This window comes from Entelurus aequoreus, linkage group LG13, assembly GCF_033978785.1.
Source record: "Entelurus aequoreus isolate RoL-2023_Sb linkage group LG13, RoL_Eaeq_v1.1, whole genome shotgun sequence".
Classification (NCBI taxonomy): domain Eukaryota; kingdom Metazoa; phylum Chordata; class Actinopteri; order Syngnathiformes; family Syngnathidae; genus Entelurus; species Entelurus aequoreus.
Genome location: NC_084743.1, coordinates 63642441 through 63663716, shown reverse-complemented (window position 1 = coordinate 63663716; position 21276 = coordinate 63642441). Strand labels below are relative to the sequence as shown.

Below are 21276 nucleotides of genomic sequence, written 5' to 3'. Positions count from 1 at the left end.
AAAAGAGAACTTTCATCTGAAATGCGACAGTCTTTTCTGTTTCTTAGAAATGAAGGCTATTCCACAAAATTGTTTGGGTGACCCCAAGCTTTTGAACGGTAGTGTATATATATATATATATATATATATATATATATATATATATATATATATATATATATATATATATATATATACACTACCGTTCAAAAGCGATATATATATATATATATATATATATATATATATATATATATATATATATATATATATATATATATATATATACATACATATATATATATATATATATATATACATACATATACATAAGTCTGTAAAGACTTGATACTGTGAATACTCATGTAAATGTGATTTTTTATTTATTTTTAATCTTTAATACATTTGTAAATTTTAATAAATAAAATTTGGGGGCATTGTCTGTAGATTTTTGAGAACAAAAAGGAGTTTATTCCATTTTGGAACAAGGCTGTAACGTAACAAAATGTGGAAAAAGTCAAGCGCTGCGAATACTTTACGGATGCCCTGTAAAGACTCGAGTGAAGTTAAGTCCATGTTTTATGTACATTCATCATTTCACTTACCATCCTTAATGGTGCCAGGTTCGCCGGTAGCAAACAGAACTATGAAAGCGATGGATACCGCCAACATCAATGCAAACATGACCATTAAGGTCACCTCCAAAACCGAGAACCGTCGTCTCCCCATCTAAAAAAGCAAAAGCATGATTAACATTAGCGCCCGTTAATGACACAGAGATCTCTGAAGGTTTGAGGTCTCAAAGGTCACACATGTTTTCCTGCCTAATGAGGCCCACTGGCAGGACACACACTCGTGGACTTAAAAGAAAAAAATCAACACGACTGACACACACATGTTGTAGGTGGGCATTACATTTTCTGCAAAAACATCTATGTGATGTATTTGAAGTTCAGACGGGCAGAACGAGTAATTGGAAAGAAAAGAAAGGGATGGTAGTAGATGGTCCTTGAATCTTTAATATTGAGATTACCAGGACAATTGGGACCGTATTAGAAGAGGCCCTGTGGGACCAATTAGACGACCCGGGACCTCTAACATTGTCAGTGACCTGAGCTGTTAAACTGCTGTATTCCCATGTAGCCATCGTGATCTCATCCTTGTTCTTCCTGTTCATCGGAAATACTGGGAGTTTTTGCTAGAGATGTCCGATAATATCGGACTGCCGGTATTATCGGCCGATAAATGCTTTAAAATGTAATATCGGAAATGATCGGTATCGGTTTTACAAAAGTCAAATGTATGACTTTTTAAAACACCGCTGTACGGAGTGGTACACGGACGTAGGGAGAAGTACAGAGCGCCAATAAACCTTAAGGGTACTGCCTTTGCGTGCCGGCCCAATCACATAATATCTACGGCTTTTCACACACACAAGTGAATGGAAGGCATACTTGGTCAACAGCCATACAGGTCACACTGAGGGTAGCCGTATAAACAACTTTAACACTGTTACAAATATGCGCCACACTGTGAAACCACACCAAATGAGAATGACAAACACATTTCGGGAGAACATCCGCACCGTAACACAACATAAACACAACATAACAAATACCCAGAACCCCTTGCAGCACTAACTCTTCCGGGACGCTACAATATACACCCCGCCCACCTCAACCTCCTCATGCTCTCTCAGGGAGAGCATGTCCCAAATTCCGAGCTGCCGTTTTGAGGCATGTTAAAAAAAATAATGCACTTTGTGACTTCAATAATAAATATGGCAGTGCCATGTTGGCATTTTTTTCCATAACTTGAGTTGATTTATTTTGGAAAACCTTGTTACATTGTTTAATGCATCCAGCGGGGCATCACAACAAAATTAGGCATAATAAGGTGTTAATTCCACGACTGTATATCGGAATCGGTAACTAAGAGTTGGACAATAACGGAATATCGGATATCGGCAAAAAAGCCATTATCGGACATCTCTACCCACAACACATTAATTAAAATATTTAATTTAATTATTTCAAATGAAATGAAATTAAACAAACACAAAAACAGAACGACAGAGTAAAAGAAAAATCAACAACAATTATGAATAGCTTTGTTTTAGCCTTTTTACAAATTAAAATTGGGGCTGATGGCTGTTCTGGACCAAAAAGTCCAAAAAAACCTTCTGTTGTTCAGAGTTAAAGGCCTACTGAAATGATTTTTTTTATCTAAACGGGAATAGCAGATCCATTCTATGTGTCATACTTGATCATTTCGCGATATTGCCATATTTTTGCTGAAAGGATTTAGTAGAGAAAATCGACGATAAAGTTCGCAACTTTTGCTCGCTGATAAAAAAGCCTTGCTGTACCGGAAGTAGCGTGACGTCACAGGGGCTAGTATTCCTCACAATTCCCCGTTGTTTACAATGGAGCGAGAGATTCGGAGCGACAAAGCGACGATTACCCCATTAATTTGAGCGAGGATGAAAGATTCGTAGATGAGGAACGTTACAGTGAAGGACTAGAGAGGCAGTGATGGACGTATCTTTTTTCGCTCTGACCGTAACTTAGGTACAAGCTGGCTCATTGGATTCCACACTCTCTCCTTTTTCTATTGTGGATCACGGATTTGTATTTTAAACCACCTCGGATACTACATCCTCTTGAAAATGAGAGTCGAGCACGCGAAATGGACATTTAAAGTGACTTTTATCTCCACGACAATACATCGGTGACACACTTAGCTACTGAGCTAACGTGATAGCATCGTTCTCAAATGAAGATAGAAACAAAAGAAATAAACCCCTGACTGGAAGGATAGACAGAAGATCAACAATACTATTAAACCATGTACATGTAACTACACGGTTAAAAATTCTCAGCTTGGTAAGGCTTAACAATGCTGTTGCTAACGACGCTAAGGCTAATTTAGCAACTTACAACCGGACCTCACAGAACTATGATAAAAACATTAGCGCTCCACCTACGCCAGCCAGCCCTCATCTTCCCATCAACAGCCGTGCTCACCTGCATTCCAGCGATCGACGGCGCGACGAAGGACTTCATCCGTGGGTTTGGCGGCAAGCATCGGCTAGGCGTAGTAAGTAGTCCTTGTTGTGTTGCTGTAAGTATTGTACTTAGCCGCTAATACACCGATCGATCCCACCTACAACGTTCTTCTTTGCAGCCTCCATTGTTCATTAAACAAATTGCAAAAGATTCACCAACACAGATGTCCAGAATACTGTGGAATTTTGTCGAAGAAAACAAGAGGTTTTTGTATCGGGTCGATGGGGTACAACCACTTCCGTGGATTTTGTGACGTCACGCGCATAAATCATATCCAAAGGAGTTTTTCAACCGGAAGTGTGGCGGGAATTTTAAAATTGCACTTTATAAGTTAACCCGGCCGTATTGGCATGTGTTTCAATGTTAAGATTTCCTCATTGATATATAAACTATCAGACTGCGTAGTGGGTAGTAGTGGGTTTCAGTAGGCCTTTAAGGGTCACCAGTCAGTCACAAATCAGCTAAGTCAGGGGTCGGCAACCCAAAATGTTGAAAGAGCCATATTGGACCAAAAATACAAAAACAAATCTGTCTGAAGCCGCAAAAAAATTAAAAGCTATGTTACATACAAATAGTAGTAGTGGGTTTCAGTAGGCCTTTAAGGGTCACCAGTCAGTCACAAATCAGCTAAGTCAGGGGTCGGCAACCCAAAATGTTGAAAGAGCCATATTGGACCAAAAATACAAAACAAATCTGTCTGAAGCCGCAAAAAAATTAAAAGCTATGTTACATACAAATAGTGTGTCATGAGATATAAATTGAATTAAGAGGACTTAAAGGAAACTAAATGACCTCAAATATACCTACAAATGAGGCATAATGATGCAATATGTACATATAGCTAGCCTAAATAGCATGTTAGCATCGATTAGCTTGCAGTCATGCAGTGACCAAATATGTCTGATTAGCACTCCACACAAGTCAATAACATCAACAAAACTCACCTTTGTGCATTCACGCACAACGTTACAAGTTTGGTGGACAAAATGAGACAGAAGAAGAAGTGGCATAAAACACGTCCTAGAAAGTCGGAGAAAGTTATAGATGTAAACAAACTACGGTGAGTTCAAGGACCGCCAAAATTAGTAGGACAAAACGGCGCTCGCCAAATACTCGAATCAGTTAAGCATGTTTAATATAAACAGTGTGATTTATAACAATTAGAGAGGTTTGTGTCATGTTTTTCCTCCTACAGAAACCATATTAACACAAAAAAAATGTTTTTTTCCCCTCATCTTTTTCCATTTTTCATACATTTTTTAAAAAAGCTCCAGAGAGCCACTAGGGCAGCGCTAAAGAGCCGCATGCGGCTCTAGAGCCGCGGGTTGCCGACCCCCGAGCTAAGTGAACCACTACACGACCAATAACACTGCTGCTTCATGTATTTATTTGTTTCTAATTTACAGTTATTTGCATGGGCAGGTGCCCCCAAATTTTTGCACATGCCTGTTGTCAAAACGTATTTGGCCCTCATCATTTCAAAAGACGACTCATCACAGCACTCGAGCCATTAAGCTTCGCTCCAATGTTTTGTTGTGGACCGAACCAAGGTGAATGTCAAGCCGCCTGCGCGCCAACATGTCTATTTGGGTGAATTAGACGTTTATTGCCATCCTGCCTAATGTGCCGTGAAGATCGAGCGAGGGCAAAGGCGGAGACAACATGCTCGTGGCCCCGTGTGATTCTGAGTCAGATATGCATCATGTGGCCATGAAAAAGCGCCTGTAGCCAACCAATATAAGGCGAATACGGAAAAAACACGATCGTGCCTATAACAGAAGCTCTTTCAGTTAGCTCATGTTCTAGAAATACGAAAAAGAACGTGTAATTTGACATTGATTGAGACATTTGGAATTTGATGCCTGCAACATGTTTCCGAAAAGCTGGCACAAGTGGCAAAAAAGACTGAGAAAGTTGAGGAGTGCCCATCAAACACCTATTTGGAACAGGCTAATTGGGAACAGGTGGGTGCCATGATTGGGTATACAAGCAGCTTCCATGAAATGCTCAGTCATTCACAAACAAGGATGGGGCGAGGGTCACCACTTTGTGAAGAAATGCGTGAGCAAACTGTCGAACATATTAAGAACAACATTTCTCAACGAGCTGTTGCAAGGAATTTAGGGATTTCACCATCTACAGTCTGTAATATCATCAAAAGCTTCAGAGAATCTGGAGAAATCACTGCACGTAAGCGGCCAGGCTGAAAACCAACATTGAATGCCTGTGACCTTCCATCCCTCAGGCGGTACTGCATCAAAAAGCGACATTAGTGTGTAAAGGATATCACCACATGGGCTCAGGAACACTTCAGAAAACCACTGTCAGTAACTACAGTTGGTCGCTATATCTGTAAGTTCAAGTTAAAACTCTACTATGCACACCCTAAAGCAATTTATCAACAACACCCAGAATACGTAAAAATACAATTGTGCCTATAACAGAAAATCCTTCAGTTAGCTCATGTTCTAGAATTACGAAAAATAATGTGTAATTTGACATTGATTCAGACACTAATGGATTTGCCCAAATTAGCATCAACTGCTTATACGACACGGAGAATTAATACAAAACCCAAAACCAGGGAAGTTGGCACGTTGTGTAAATGGTAAATAAAAACAGAATACGATGATTTGCAAATGCTTTTCAACCTATATTAAATTGAATAGACTGCAAAGGCAAGATATTTAAAGTTCGAACTGAGAAACTTTGTTATTTTCTGCAAACATTAGCTCATTTGGAATTTGATGCCTGCAACATGTTTCCGAAAAGCTGGCACAAGTGGCAAAAAAGACTGCGAAAGTTGAGGAGTGCCCATCAAACACCTATTTGGAACAGGCCAATTGGGAACAGGTGGGTGCCATGATTGGGTATAAAAGCAGCTTCCATGAAATGCTCAGTCATTCACAAACAAGGATGGGGCGAGGGTCACCACTTTGTGAAGAAATGCGTGAGCAAACTGTCGAACAGATTAAGAATAACATTTCTCAATGAGCTGTTGCAAGGAATTTAGGGATTTCACCATCTACAGTCTGTAATATCATCAAAAGCTTCAGAGAATCTGGAGAAATCACTGCACGTAAGCGGCCAGGCTGAAAACCAACATTGAATGCCTGTGACCTTCCATCCCTCAGGCGTTACTGCATCAAAAAGCGACATTAGTGTGTAAAGGATATCACCCCATGGGCTCAGGAACACTTCAGAAAACCACTGTCAGTAACTACAGTTGGTCGCTATATCTGTAAGTTCAAGTTAAAACTCTACTATGCACACCCTAAAGCAATTTATCAACAACACCCAGAATACGTAAAAATACAATTGTGCCTATAACAGAAACTCCTTCAGTTAGCTCATGTTCTAGAATTACGAAAAATAATGTGTAATTTGACATTGATTCAGACACTAATGGATTTGCCCAAATTAGCATCAACTGCTTATACGACACGGAGAATTAATACAAAACCCAAAACCAGGGAAGTTGGCACGTTGTGTAAATGGTAAATAAAAACAGAATATGATGATTTGCAAATGCTTTTCAACCTATATTCAATTGAATAGACTGCAAAGGCAAGATATTTAAAGTTCGAACTGAGAAATTTTGTTATTTTCTGCAAACATTAGCTCATTTGGAATTTGATGCCTGCAACATGTTTCCGAAAAGCTGGCACAAGTGGCAAAAAAGACTGAGAAAGTTGAGGAGTGCCCATCAAACACCTATTTGGAACAGGCCAATTGGGAACAGGTGGGTGCCATGATTGGGTATACAAGCAGCTTCCATGAAATGCTCAGTCATTCACAAACAAGGATGGGGCGAGGGTCACCACTTTGTGAAGAAATGCGTGAGCAAACTGTCGAACAGATTAAGAATAACATTTCTCAACAAGCTGTTGCAAGGAATTTAGGGATTTCACCATCTACGGTCTGTAATATCATCAAAAGCTTCAGAGAATCTGGAGAAATCACTGCACGTAAGCGGCCAGGCTGAAAACCAACATTGAATGCCTGTGACCTTCCATCCCTCAGGCGGTACTGCATCAAAAAGCGACATTAGTGTGTAAAGGATATCACCACATGGGCTCAGGAACACTTCAGAAAACCACTGTCAGTAACTACAGTTGGTCGCTATATCTGTAAGTGCAATTTAAAACTCTACTATGCACACACCAAAGCAATGTATCAACAACACCCAGAAACGCTGCCGGCTTCGCTGGGCCCGAGCTCATCTAAGATGGACTGATGCAAAGTGGAAAAGTGTTCTGTGGTCTGACGAGCCCACATTTCAAATTATTTTTGGAAACTGTGGACGTCGTGTCCTCCGGACCAAAGAGGAAAAGAACCATCCGGACTGTTTTGATTGATTGATTGACCACTAAATGGTAACACCCGAATAAGTTTTTCAACTTGTTTAAGTCGGGGTCCTGTTATAGGCGCAAAGTTCAAAAGCCAGCATAGCAAATTGATGCTCTTAAATCTTTTCTGTTACAGACTAAAAACAATCTTAACGAAGCTATATTTTGTTGTATTTTTGTTCTTTTTTACTTGTTTGTTTTATTTCATGCTAATAAGGTTACCAATGCTATGCAGAGGTGTACTTATAACAATTTAGAGACACATTTTTCTATTTATATTTCTTTTTCTTAGGGTGTGTGTCAAGGAGTGAAGTGAATTACATTTTTTTTTTTTTTATATATATAAGGAGGGGGTTTGTTCTCCCGAAACGCAGACGGACGACTCCGGACGAAAGCGTGCGGTAGGAACATGATTTAATTATGAAAACTCAAAGAGGTACAAACAAAACGGAACACAAGGCGAAGGCACAACGCGCTGATTGCATTTGGAAGTAAAGCTAACTCTTAGCATGGACTAGGGACAAGCAATACTCAGGGAACTGTGGCATGAAACAAACAACTAGAGACAAGGCAAAACTCACGTAACAGGTGCATGTAGCAAACAATGACGCCAGACTGAGCGGGGCAAGCAAAGTGAATAAATAGCTCTCTGATTAGTGGTTGACAGCAGCTGAGTGTGGGACCACTAACCAGAGGCAGGTGAACCTAATTAATCCCCATGGTGACCAAAATAAACCCAGGAGTGCACAAAACAGGAACTAAGGGAGTCCAAAACTAACAGAAAATACAAAACATGATCCGGACCACGGATCATGACAGTGTGCTTCACAAAAAAATAATCGAGAAGCACTGCTTTAAGTAAATGTAACAAAGTAAACATAGGGCATGGGTATGGATATACTGTATATATATATTTTAATAGAAAATGGTTTATGTGGGTCAAAAAATGTTTCAGAATTTTAAAAAAATTTAAGCAAATTATTGCACTTTAAATATTTTCTGTTACAGACTAAAAACAATCTTAACAAAGCTATTCTTTGTTGTATTTTGGTTATTTTTTATGTGTTTGTTTTATGTCATGCTAGTAAGGATACCATTGCTATACAGAGGTGTACTTATAACAATTTAGAGACACAGTTTTGTATTTCTATTTTTTTTCCGAGGGTGTGCGTCACAAAAAAAATATTCGAGAAGCACTGCTTTAAGTAAATGTAACGGAGTAAATATAGGGCGTTACAACCCACCTCGGGACAGGTGGGTATGGATGTATATATCTTTCAATATAAAATGGTTTAAGTGGGTCAAAAAAAGTTGTTTTAAATTTATTTTTAAGCAAATTGATGCTCTTTATATATTTTCTGTCACAAACTAAAAACAATCTTAACAAAGCTATTCTTTCTTGTATTTTGGTTCTTTTGTACTTGTTTGTTTCATTTCATGTTAATAAGGATACCAATGTTATGCAGAGGTGTACTTCTAACAATTTTAGAGACACATGTTTCTACTTAATTTTCTTTTTCTTAGTGTGTGCGTAACAAAAATAAATAAATTGAGAAGCACTGTAATGGAGTAAATATAATAAGTGGGTCAAAAAATGTTTCATGATGTTATTGTATTTTTTTAAGCAAATTGATGAACTTTAAATACTTTCTGTTACAGACTATTTGTATTTCGGTTCTTTTTTACGTGTTTGTTTTATTTCACGTTGATAAGGATACCAATGCTATGCAGATGTGTACTTATATCAATTTTAGAGACACATTTTTTTATTTATATTTAATTTTCCTAGGGTGTGCGTCACAAAAAAAAAATTCGAGAAGCACTGCTTTAAGTAAATGTAACAGAGTAAATATAGGGCGTTACAACCCACCTCGGGACAGGTGGGTATGGATATATAAATATTTCAATACAAAATGGTTTAAGTGGGTCAAACATTTTTTCAAGATTTTAAAAGAAATTTTAGGCAAATTTATGCATTATAAATCTTTTTTATTACAGACTAAAAACAATCTTAACAAAGTTATTATTTGTTGTATTTCGGTTCTTTTGTACATGTTTGTTTTATTGAATGCTAATAAGGATACCAATGATATGCAGAGGTGTACTTATAAAAATTTAGAGACAGATTTTTCTATTTCTATTTATTTTTCCTCGGGTGTGCGTCACAGAAAAATAATCAACCCACCTCGGGACAGGTGAGTATATATATATATATATATATATATATATATATATATATATAAATATATATATATATATATATATATATATATATATATATATATATATATTGTAACGCCCTATTTTGCTCCGTTACATTTACTTAAAGCAGTGCTTCTTGATATATATATATATATATATATATATGTATATATATATATATATATATATATATATATATATATATATATATATATATATATATATATATATATATATATATATATATATATATACATACATATATATATATATATATATATATATATATATATATATATATATATATATATATATATATATATATATATATATATATATATATATATATATATATATATATATATGTATATATATATATATGCATACATATATATAATGATTTAAGTGGGTCAAAAAATGTTTCAGGATTTTTTTTTTCCTTAAGCAAAGTGATGCACTTTAGATATTTTCTGTTACAGACTAAAAACAATCTTAACAAAGCTATTCTTTGTTATAGTTCGGTTCTTTTGTACGTGTTTGTTTTATTTTATGCTAATAAGGATGCCAATGCTGTGCAGAGGTGTACTTATAACAATTTAATGTTTCTATTTATATTTATTTTTCCAAGAGTGTGCAATACAAAAAAATAATTGAGAAGCACTGCTTTAAGTGAATGTAATGGAGTAAATTGTTACAACCCACCTCGGGACAGGTGGGTATGGATATATATATATATACATATTTCAATATAAAATGATCTAAGTGGGTCAAAAACATTTTTCAGGATTTTTAATTTTTTAAGCAAATTAATTCACTTTAAATCTTTTCAGCTACAGAAAAAAAAACTATCTTAACAAAGCTATTTGTTGTATTTTGGTTCTTTTTTACGTGTTTGTTTTATTTCATGCTGATAAGGATACCAATGCTATGCAGAGGTGTACTTATAACAATTTTAGAGACACATTTTTCTATTTATAGTTATTTTTCCTAGGGTGTGCGTCACAAAAAAATAATGGAGAAGCACTGCTTTAAGTAAATATAGGGTGTTACAACCCACCTCAGGACAAGTGGGTATGGATATATATATATATATATATATATATATATATATATATATATATATATATATATATATATATATATATATATATATATATATATATATATACAATTATTTAAGTGGGTCAAAAAGGTTTCAGGATTTTTTTAAATTTACTTCTAAGCAAATTGATGCTCTTTAAATCTTGTCTGTTACAGACTAAAAACAATCTTAGCAAAGCTATTTTTTGTTGCATTTTGGTTCTTTTGTACGTGTTTTTATTGTATTTCATGTTAATAAGGATACCAATACTATGCAGAGGTGAACTTATAAACATTTTAGAGACACATTTTTCTATTTATAGTTATTTTTCCTAGGGTGTGCGTCACAAAAAAATAATGGAAAAGCACTGCTTTAAGTAAATATAGGGTGTTACAACCCACCTCAGGACAGGTGTGAAGGTGTTACTGCAATCATTGGCATTGTTAGGCCTATTTTAGGGGGGCTCAAGCCCCCCAAAAATGTTCTTAAGCCCCCCTAAATAATTTTGTGTTAAAAAAAAATAAAAATAAAAAAATCTCTTTTTTTTTTTTACAAATACATGCATATTTGACATATTCATTATAAAGTGGCCCGAATATGAGTTTAAATAAATAATCATATAACCTGTCATTATTCACTCAGTTTCCCCTCACTTCATAGCGTAAGGTAGAGAGCCCCTTTAGTGCGTCGGTATCCAATCCATTCCACTTGTTCATATAGAAAATACCCACATCACTCAAAATCCAGTCCGCATTTTCTCTGCGACCTTGCTTGCGGTCCTGCAGGTGTACGAAGCACATTAGCACACAGCACTGCAGAACAAGAACCTTGTGTCTGCAATTGTAAATAATTTAGTTTTTAAGTTTTGTGTTTCTTGTATATAAAGTAATATACATTAGCCTATTGTTAAAATAATGAAAAAAACATCATTAAATATATTTGTTTTATTATATTGTTACATTAATAGCTGTTGTATTATTATAGGATGGCTTGTTAAACATTTCATAGGATTTTCAGAGGGTGGAAAAACCAAGACATTTAATATAAAATGTAAAATGAATAAATACATAAAAAGAAAAAGAAAAAAAATGGTTAAAAGCCATCGTCCCGGGGAGCATTTCATTTCGTCCCGTGCATTTTTTTTTACCGTCCCCGGGACGACGGGACTACGTTAATCTCAAGCCCTGGAAGTTACATTTTATTGTTTGCATTACTTGTTTCAGCATTGCACTTTGAAGATGGTCCCTCAGCTCTTTGACAGCTTTGGCTCTTTTTCAGATCAGCAGACGGACTCTAAGTCTTTCTTATTTACAGTATATATAAACGTTTCTCATTTCTATTCAGACTTCCATATATATTTAATTTCCTTAACGGCTTGCCATAATATATAAATATATTATATACAAGCCAAATGATCCCGATCCAGATATTACTTTAATTCAAGTAATTAAGTAATATTTCCAGGGCTTGAATTTACAACCATTTTAGTCACATATGTGCCCAAAATTCAATCTGTGCAACTTCAAAATATTTGGGAACAAACAATTATTGTATTGTGAGCTAAAGTGGTGGCATTAGCCTCTATGTTGTGAATGAATAACATAGAGGCTAATGCCATGACGTTCATTGTGTTTCAGTGTATCTTGAAGGATCATGCAAGTAATTGTTTCTTGTTGATGCTGTAAACAAAATGTCACTGTGCAAACCCATGTGTGTTCTTGTACTGAACACAGATTGAAAATAAACCGACTGAAAAAATAATAATAACAATGAATAATTTGTAAGTCTTTGTTAGCTGTTTGTGAAGTTTTGTGCTCGTGCGCTACGTTCGCTCGCATCCTGTGCATCTCCTGGGGGCTAAGCCCCCCCCGTCCTCAAAAGCTAGTGACGCCCCTGACTGGAACCATGTGACGGAAACCAACAAAACCATGACCATATACCTTAAAGGCCTACTGAAATGATTTTATTTTATTTAAACGGGGATAGCAGATCCATTCTATGTGTCATACTTGATCATTTCGCGATATTGCAATATTTTTGCTGAATGGATTTAGTAGAGAACAACGATGATAAAGTTCGCAACCTTTGGTCGCTGATAAAAAAAAAGCCTTGCCTATACTGGAAGTAGCGTGACGTTACAGGAGGAAGGATTCCTCACAATTCCCCGTTGTTTACAATGGAGCGAGAGAGATTCGGACCGAGAAAGCGACGATTACCCCATTAATTTGAGCGAGGATGAAAGATTTGTGGATGAGGAACTAGAGAGGCAGTGCAGGGTGTATCTTTTTTCGCTCTGACCGTAACTTAGGTACAAGGTCTCATTGGATCCCACACACTCTCCTTTTTCTATAGTGGATCACGGATTTGTATTTTAAACCACCTCGGATACTATATCCTCTTGAAAATGAGAGTCGAGAACGCGAAATGGACATTCACAGTGACTTTTATCTCCACGACAATACATAGGCGAAGCTCTTTAGCTACGGAGCTAACGTGATAGCATCGTGCTTAAATGCAGATAGAAACTAAAGAAATAAACCCCTGACTGGAAGGATAGACAGAAGATCAACAATCATATTAAACCATGGACATGTAACTACACGGTTAATAATTCTCAGCCTGGCAAAGCTTAACAATGCTGTTGCTAACGACGCTGAAGCCAACTTAGTAACTTGGCAACCGGACCTCACAGAGCTATGATAAAAATATTAGCGCTCCACCTACGTCAGCCAGCCCTCATCTGCTTATCAACACCCGACGAAGGACTTCACCCGATCACAGATGCGGTTGGCGGCTAGCATCAGCTAGCGCGTCTGCTATCCAAGTAAGTACTCCTTGTTGTGTTGCTATAGCCAGCTGCTAATACACCGATCCCACCTACAACTTTCTTCTTTGCAGTCTCCATTGTTCATTAAAGAAATTGCAAAAGATTCACCAACACAGATGTCCAGAATACTGTGGAATTGTTCGATGAAAACAGAGCAGTTTGTATGGTGACACATTGGGTACGAATACTTCCTTTGCCGTCGTGACGTCACGCGCACACGTCATCATACATAGACGTTTCCAACCGGAAGTTTAGCGGGAAATTTTAAATTGCACTTTATAAGTTAACCCGGCCGTATTGGCATGTGTAGCAATGTTAAGATTTCATCATTGATATATAAACTATCAGACTGCGTGGTCGGTAGTAGTGCGTTTCAGTAGGCCTTTAAGTCCATTATGATACATTAACTTGGTTACACACTACAAACCAAGTAACTTAATGCAGTCATTGACAGCGTGCTACAGAAACTACGTGTTTGCACTATTTCAGCCTGACTGAATGTGTGAGCTATAAAAAGAGAGAAAAACTGTAATCAAACCGCCCTCGTAAAACCCCGACCAGATCGTTTACTCTACGAGCAAAAACACCCACCTTGCTGTCTAGAGCAGGCTGCAAATAATGCAACATGCTTTTTTCCCCCCTCTTTTGTTGCAACAAGTAGCTTCGTTATTCATTTTGCATAAGCTGAGGTTCCACTTAAAAAAACCAACCACAGTAGACTTCTTGATTGTGAATCATTTAGCAGCGGAACAAAGTGCTACAATCTGGCTGTAATGAAAAGACGGTTCGCCTATCGCACAAATTAATAATGCAGATTTATAGAGAACGGAGGATTCATTGCCTGTTGATGAACATGTCGGAAGGCTGCAGTTGTTGTCTTACCTTGGCTCTCTCCACACAGTCCTGGGCAAAGTTCTCCTCAAGCCAGATACCGTATAATGCGCATGATCTGTTATGGCCTCACACACACACACACACACACACACACACACACACACACATACACACACACACACACACACACACATGCTGGTTATCATTTGGAATGGGGACCAAGTTTTTGATCATCACTTGTGGGGACCACCCTTTCTACAGGTTAGCTCATACACGTCTTTAAATCTCTGGATTGATGAAGTAATGTGCTGATCATTCTTACTGGGGACCCTGGGGAAAATAATTAATTAATATGGTTCATGGGGACCAAATTTTAATATTTTGCATAATTCACACACATTTGTACGTGACTACTGAGGACCATTAAAAAAGAAAAAAAAAAGAAATTAAAATTAGATGTTAAACATGTTTACTTTTTAGTAAACATGTTTTATGGGCCAAAGCTTAAAAAGCACTTAGGCATCTTCAGAATGGATCTGACTATCATTTAAAAAGGTTTCCCTTTAGGGCAGGGGTGTCCAAAATGCGGCCCGGGGGCCATTTGCAGCCCGCAGCTAATCGTTTACCGACATTCTGCAAAAATTATAAAATTGATAGTATTGCAAAAATAAAAAAAAACATTTAAAAAAAGTGGAATGAGGTGAAATCTAATGAGAAAAAGTTGCAATGTTGACACAAAGCTGCCATGCAGGCTGTTTTTTTTCTTCTTTTGTCTTTGTTTATTTATTTATTTTTTTGCCATTGCTCAAAAAAAAAAAAAAGACAAAAAATCTCTGTTACAATGAATTATTACTTAAAAAATGTCACTTTAAAATGTTTTTGTGGAAAAAATATTGCATATATTGTGTGGTTGCCATAAAAAAACATCAACGTTTTATTTGACAAAAGAGCATAATACAAACAAAATAATAGTTCAAACGTAAAATCGACAGATATATCTGAAGTTGATCTCGTAATTTAAGTTTTAAAAGTAAAAAAAACCTAATAAAAATGTATCACTTTATGAGTGGGGGACCTTTTGGATCCATAATATATTTAGTAGGATTTTATTTAACATTTCACTGTCATTACTCAAAAATATTAAATAATAAAAATCAATGGTGTCCTGCATTATTGATCTTTTAGGGCTCTAATTACTAAATACTGCATATTTCAGTTTTACTATAAAAAAACAAAGTTGTCTTTGACAGAAAAGGCATAAAACCTTTTTTTTTTTTTTTTAACTTTATATCAACCTGAAGTTGATATAGAGATTTACTGTAAGCGTTAAATAAAAAATAATAATAATTTGACTTATTTTTAACATTTTAATGACTGAGACTCTTTATGGTCCCCGGGAGCCCTAAAGGTTAAAAAAAAAAAAAAAAAATCCATATATTTTGTTAAGGTTTGAAAATGAAAAATATCAAAATGGCCCCAGCATGCTTAAATTTTTCCGTGTGCGGCCCTCAGTGGAAAAAGTTTGGACACCCCTGCTTTAGGGGACCTGTATTGTTGTCCCCATATCGTCAGAGGTCCCCTAAAGGTGACTGTGTAAACAGAGCGATGTCCCCATTAAGTCAGCATTGCCAGAATACAAACAAACACACAAACACACACACACACTTGTATGTGTTACCTTCTTGAGACCTCCGAAAAATGCCTACCTCTTTAGGACCACCTTTTCTACACATATAAAGATTTGTATTTACAACATTAATAATATATACATACTATGCAAATTAAAAAAAGTTAAGCTTTTATTTATTTGTTATTATTTTTTGTTTGCAATTGGTTTTTAACCTTCATTATTTACTTCAAGTTATTAAATCATGTCTCTACATACATATTTATTTTATTTTGTTTATTCATTTTGGCCAAAGGGGGCGCATTTCAATTTCTTACACACACACTTGTTATTACATATGTTGGCCAGAGGGGGAGCACTTCAAATGTTTACACACACTTGTTATTTCATATCTTGACCAGAGGGGGAGCACTTTTAAAACCGACATACAGTCAATTTGAAAAATTCCTCCTTTTTGGGACCACCCTCATTTTGATAGATTTCACCACCAGGGGTGCAAATGAGACATTCTCTATTAGATGCAATGGTTTTCTGTATTGGGACCATGGTTTATGTCCTGACTTGTTCACCGGTCCTCATATGGAAGGTACTTTTCCTTGTTGGTGTCTCAAGGATGGTAGAAATACAAGGACACACACACACACACACACACACACACACACACACACACACACACACACACACACACACACACACACACACACACACACACACACACACACGCACACAAACACACAAACACACACACACACTGTGTTGGCAAATATGCAGAGGGAGATAACTGCCCATGCTTTGGTAACGACAGCTGATTTTCATAGCGTATTTCATGTTTATTCCATTGTTGTCGGTTAGTTATTGCTTTAGTACGATTGTACTGAGCAGGGTGAAAAGGAAAATTACCAACTTTATATTTGGGGTTTCCACAGTTCGAGAAACCCAGCTGTTTCTTCTATACGTTTGCAAGCAAATATCCGAGTTATGAACTTCCCCGTCACTAGTTGGCGCAACGATAGCCACACTGAACCCCCGTACGATTCGACCAAAACCTCCAATCTTACTCGCTAGCGTCAGTAAGTTATTAATGTAATTTACTCATTTTCCTCAACTGATGCACTAACATCATGTGGTTTATTTTGTACGTATGTAGCATCATCTACAACAAAACCTGTGAATTTGGACTCATTTCATGACTCACACATGAAGTTAGAAGGGGATACATGTTATTTCAGCATATTTTTGTGCGCCCAGATAATGTGTCCCCAGTCCTCTATCTCAGTGGTCCCCAACCTTTTTGTAGCTGGGGACCGGTCAACGCTTGACAATTTGTCCCACGGACCGGGGGGGATTTTTTATTTATTAATTTTTTTCATAAAGAAATACAATCATGTGTGCTTACGGACTGTATCCCTGCAGACTGTATTGATCTATATTGACATACATTGATTTAATATAAAAACAATTTTTTTATTTTTTTTATTTTTATTTTTTATTTTTTTTATTTCTTGCGCGACCCGGTACCAATCGGTCCGCGGACCGGTACCAATCGGTCCGCGGACCGGTACCGTTTTTTATTTATTTATTTTTTTCATAAAGAAATACAATCATGTGTGCTTACGGACTGTATCCCTGCAGACTGTATTGATCTATATTGACATACACGTACACAATATGTATATATTGTGTTTTTTATTTTGATTTAATACAATTTTTATTTTTATTTTATTTTTTTATTTCTTGCGTGACCCGGTACCAATCGGTCCACGGACCGGTCCCGGTTTTTATTTATTTATTTTTTTCATAAAGAAATACAATCATGTGTGCTTATGGACTGCATCCCTGCAGACTGTATTGATCTATATTGACATACACGTACACAATATGTATATATTGTGTTTTTTATTTTGATTTAATACAATTTTTTTTATTTTTTTTTTTTATTTCTTGCGCGACCCCGGTACCAATCGGTCCGCGGACCGGTACCGTTTTTTATTTATTTTTTTTTTTCATAAAGAAATACAATCATGTGTGCTTACGGACTGTATCCCTGCAGACTGTATTGATGTATATTGACATACACGTACACAATATGTATATATTGTGTTTTTTTATTTTGATTTAATACAAATTTATTTTATTTTTTTTAATTTCTTGCGCTACCTGGTACCAATCGGTCCGCGGACCGGTACCGGTTTTTATTTATTTATTTTTTTCATAAAGAAATACAATCATGTGTGCTTACGGACTGTATCCCTGCAGACTGTATTGATTTATATTGACATACACGTACACAATATGTATATATTGTGTTTTTTACTTTGATTTAATACACATTTTTTTTTTTTTTTTTTTTTTTTTAATTTCTTGCGCGACCCGGTACCAATCGGTCCGCGGACCGGTACCGGTTTTTTATTTTTTTATTTTTTTCATAAAGAAATACAATCAAGTGTGCTTACGGACTGTATCCCTGCAGACTGTATTGATCTATATTGACATACACGTACACAATATGTATATATTGTGTTTTTTATTTAGATTTAATAAAAAACATTTTTTTATTTTTTTTATTTCTTGCGCGACCCAGTACCAATCGGTCCGCGGACCGGTACCGGTTTTTATTTATTTATTTTTTTCATAAAGAAATACAATCATGTGTGCTTACGGACTGTATCCCTGCAGACTGTATTGATCTATATTGACATACACGTACACAATATGTATATTTTGTGTTTTTTATTTTGATTTAATACAAATTTTTATTTTTTATTTTTTTTATTTCTTGCGCGACCCGGTACCAATCGGTCCGCGGACCGGTACCAGTTTTTATTTATTTATTTTTTTCATAAAGAAATACAATCATGTGTGCTTACGGACTGTATCCCTGCAGACTGTATTGATCTATATTGACATACACGTACACAATATTGTGTTTTTTATTTTGATTTGATACACATTTTTTATTTATTTTTTTTTTTTTTAATTTCTTGCGCAACCCGGTACCAATCGGTCCGTGGACCGGTAGTTGGGTACCACTGCTCTATCTTACCCCGGCACATAGCTCCGCCCCCTCTGAAGTCATACAAAAAGTTGCTCTGGCGACATCCAGTGGACACATTTAGAAGAGCATTTTCTTTCATTCAAAAATTTCTGCTAATATTTGTTACTTACCAAAATCATCTCGCGGGCCGGATAAAACCTGTTCGCGGGCCGGGCCGTAGGTTTGACACCTCTAGTCTGAAAGGAAAAGAGCTTGTTTAATAAATGGGGATATAGAACAGGGACAATGGAAAGATGCATTTCAATTAAAAGGTGTTAGTTTATAGAAACAATATTAGTAGTGAAATTAAACAATGACTGTATAAAAAAAAAAAAGAATTAAAAAATCATGATTTTTTTTGTTTACATGTTAATTATTTTGTTATGAAATATGTATGTTATGAATACATAAAAAATACCTAAATGGTCACCTGAGTTGAACAACTGTTGTGATTGTGTGACTATGGGGCAGATATGTTTTACTTCTTTCTGTTCCTTTTCATTCATGGTTTGTTAATGATTTTTTTTTTAGGGATCGAGAAAGTTTACGTTCACGCCGTGATCCCTGCAAGTAACCGCGCTGCTCTACTCCATGGCAACGCGGCGAAACAAAAAACTTTCAACTCGGGTACCCTCCCGTTCTGGCGTCCAGGGGCAGTCTGGGCGGAGATCTGGTAGCAACACTGCTGCCGGTCTCCAACCAAGAATACTGCAACTGAACGTTGAAGGGCTCACAGATGCCAAAACATCCGTCATCGAGCACATGGCCCACACCACCCAAGCCATGGTCATCCTCCTTCAGGAAACCCACCGCCCAACAGCGGACAAGCTAGCGATCACCAACTTCACGCTAGCTGGGTCAATCCTGAGCAAGAAGCATGGCCTTGCCACGTTTGTCCACAACGATCTGAGCTGGACCCTCGCCGATCGATCACCGGACAACTCCGAGATCGAGTGGCTGCGAGTGGACGTTGGCGACATCAAAATTGTCAACGTCTACAAACCACCACCCTCACAACTCACGCCAGTGTCACTGCCAGTGCTTGAACCACCGTGTGTATATGCTGGTGATTTCAACTGCCGGCATACACGGTGGGGATACAGTACCACCTCACCGAGCGGGGAAACTCTTTCTGACTGGGCAGAGCGCAACTCGCTCAACCTTCTCTACAACCCGAAGGGCCCAGCCAGCTTTCACTCCGCTCGGCATAACACTGACACGAACCCTGACCTGGCTTTCGTGAGTGTCGGTGTGGACACCCAGCTCCCCGACAGACGTGTTCTAGGAATGTTCCCCAGGTCGCAACACCGACCGTCGCTGATATCGGTGCCCGACCTCGTGACAACAGTTCCGAGCGGACCGATGAAGCGATGGAACTTCCCGAAGGCCAATTGGAAACTCTATCGCCTCCATACCAACAAGTCCACACGGTGTCTCCCACCACCAGACACACCCAACGTGGACGAGGCATACCAGGACTTCTGTAGGGCACTAACATCTGCGGCCAAAAAAGCCATCCCACGCGGCCGGCGTAAGAACTACAAACCATGCTGGGATGGCGAGTGCGAGACCCTCTACAGCGCCTTCCTCCGGGCTCCCTATGGCCCGGAGGCTAACAATTCAGCCACTGCCCTTCTTTCCACTCTTGGAAGGAAGAGGCACCAGCGCTGGAAAGAGGCAGTCCACTCCATCGACTTCTCGCACACTAGCCGTATCGCGTGGAGCACTTTGAACAACTTGACTGGTAGGTCTGAGCGCGCACCCCGAACATGCCCCGTTACCGCAAATGCTATTGCAGCACAGGTTGTGAAAAACGGGGCATATACCGGGATGAATCGAGATTTTTCCCGGGCGGTGCGCCAGGAAACTGCAGACCTCTGGAGGACAACAACATCTAGCGAGTGTAACATCTCCGGTGAGTTTTCACCGGAGGAGTTCATAGCTGCCCTCCAGTATACCAAACCAGGCAAGTCTGCTGGGCCTGACAACATCTGCCCAGAACTCGTGCTCCACGCTGCCCCTGCAATGAAGTCCTGGCTGAGAGTTTTCCTGTCTTCTTGCCTGCGCCAACTCCGGATCCCCAGGATTTGGAGAAGGGCCACTGTTGTCGCTATCCCCAAGCCGAACAAGCCAAAGGATGACGTAACGAGCTACAGACCAATCTCGTTGCTCTGCGTCCCCTTAAAAGTCCTCGAGCGCCTGATTCACGCCCGTGTCGAGCCCATCATAGACCCCCACCTCCCCCGGGAGCAGGCGGGTTTTCGACGTGGGAAGT

At 37.8% G+C, this 21276-nt stretch overlaps 1 protein-coding gene across 1 annotated transcript in view; it reads right to left on the bottom strand.

Moving 5' to 3' along the window:
• Positions 1-14419, bottom strand: part of si (sucrase-isomaltase) — a 221924-nt gene extending 207505 nt beyond the window's left edge. Inside the window, exons 1-2 of the mRNA XM_062068147.1 lie at positions 14389-14419; positions 585-708 (exon numbers count right to left, since the gene is read on the bottom strand). Of these exons, the coding sequence (XP_061924131.1) occupies positions 585-708 (124 nt within the window). The 5' untranslated portion in view covers positions 14389-14419. The remainder of the gene's footprint in view (positions 1-584; positions 709-14388) is intronic.
• Positions 14420-21276: the final 6857 nt, after the last annotated feature.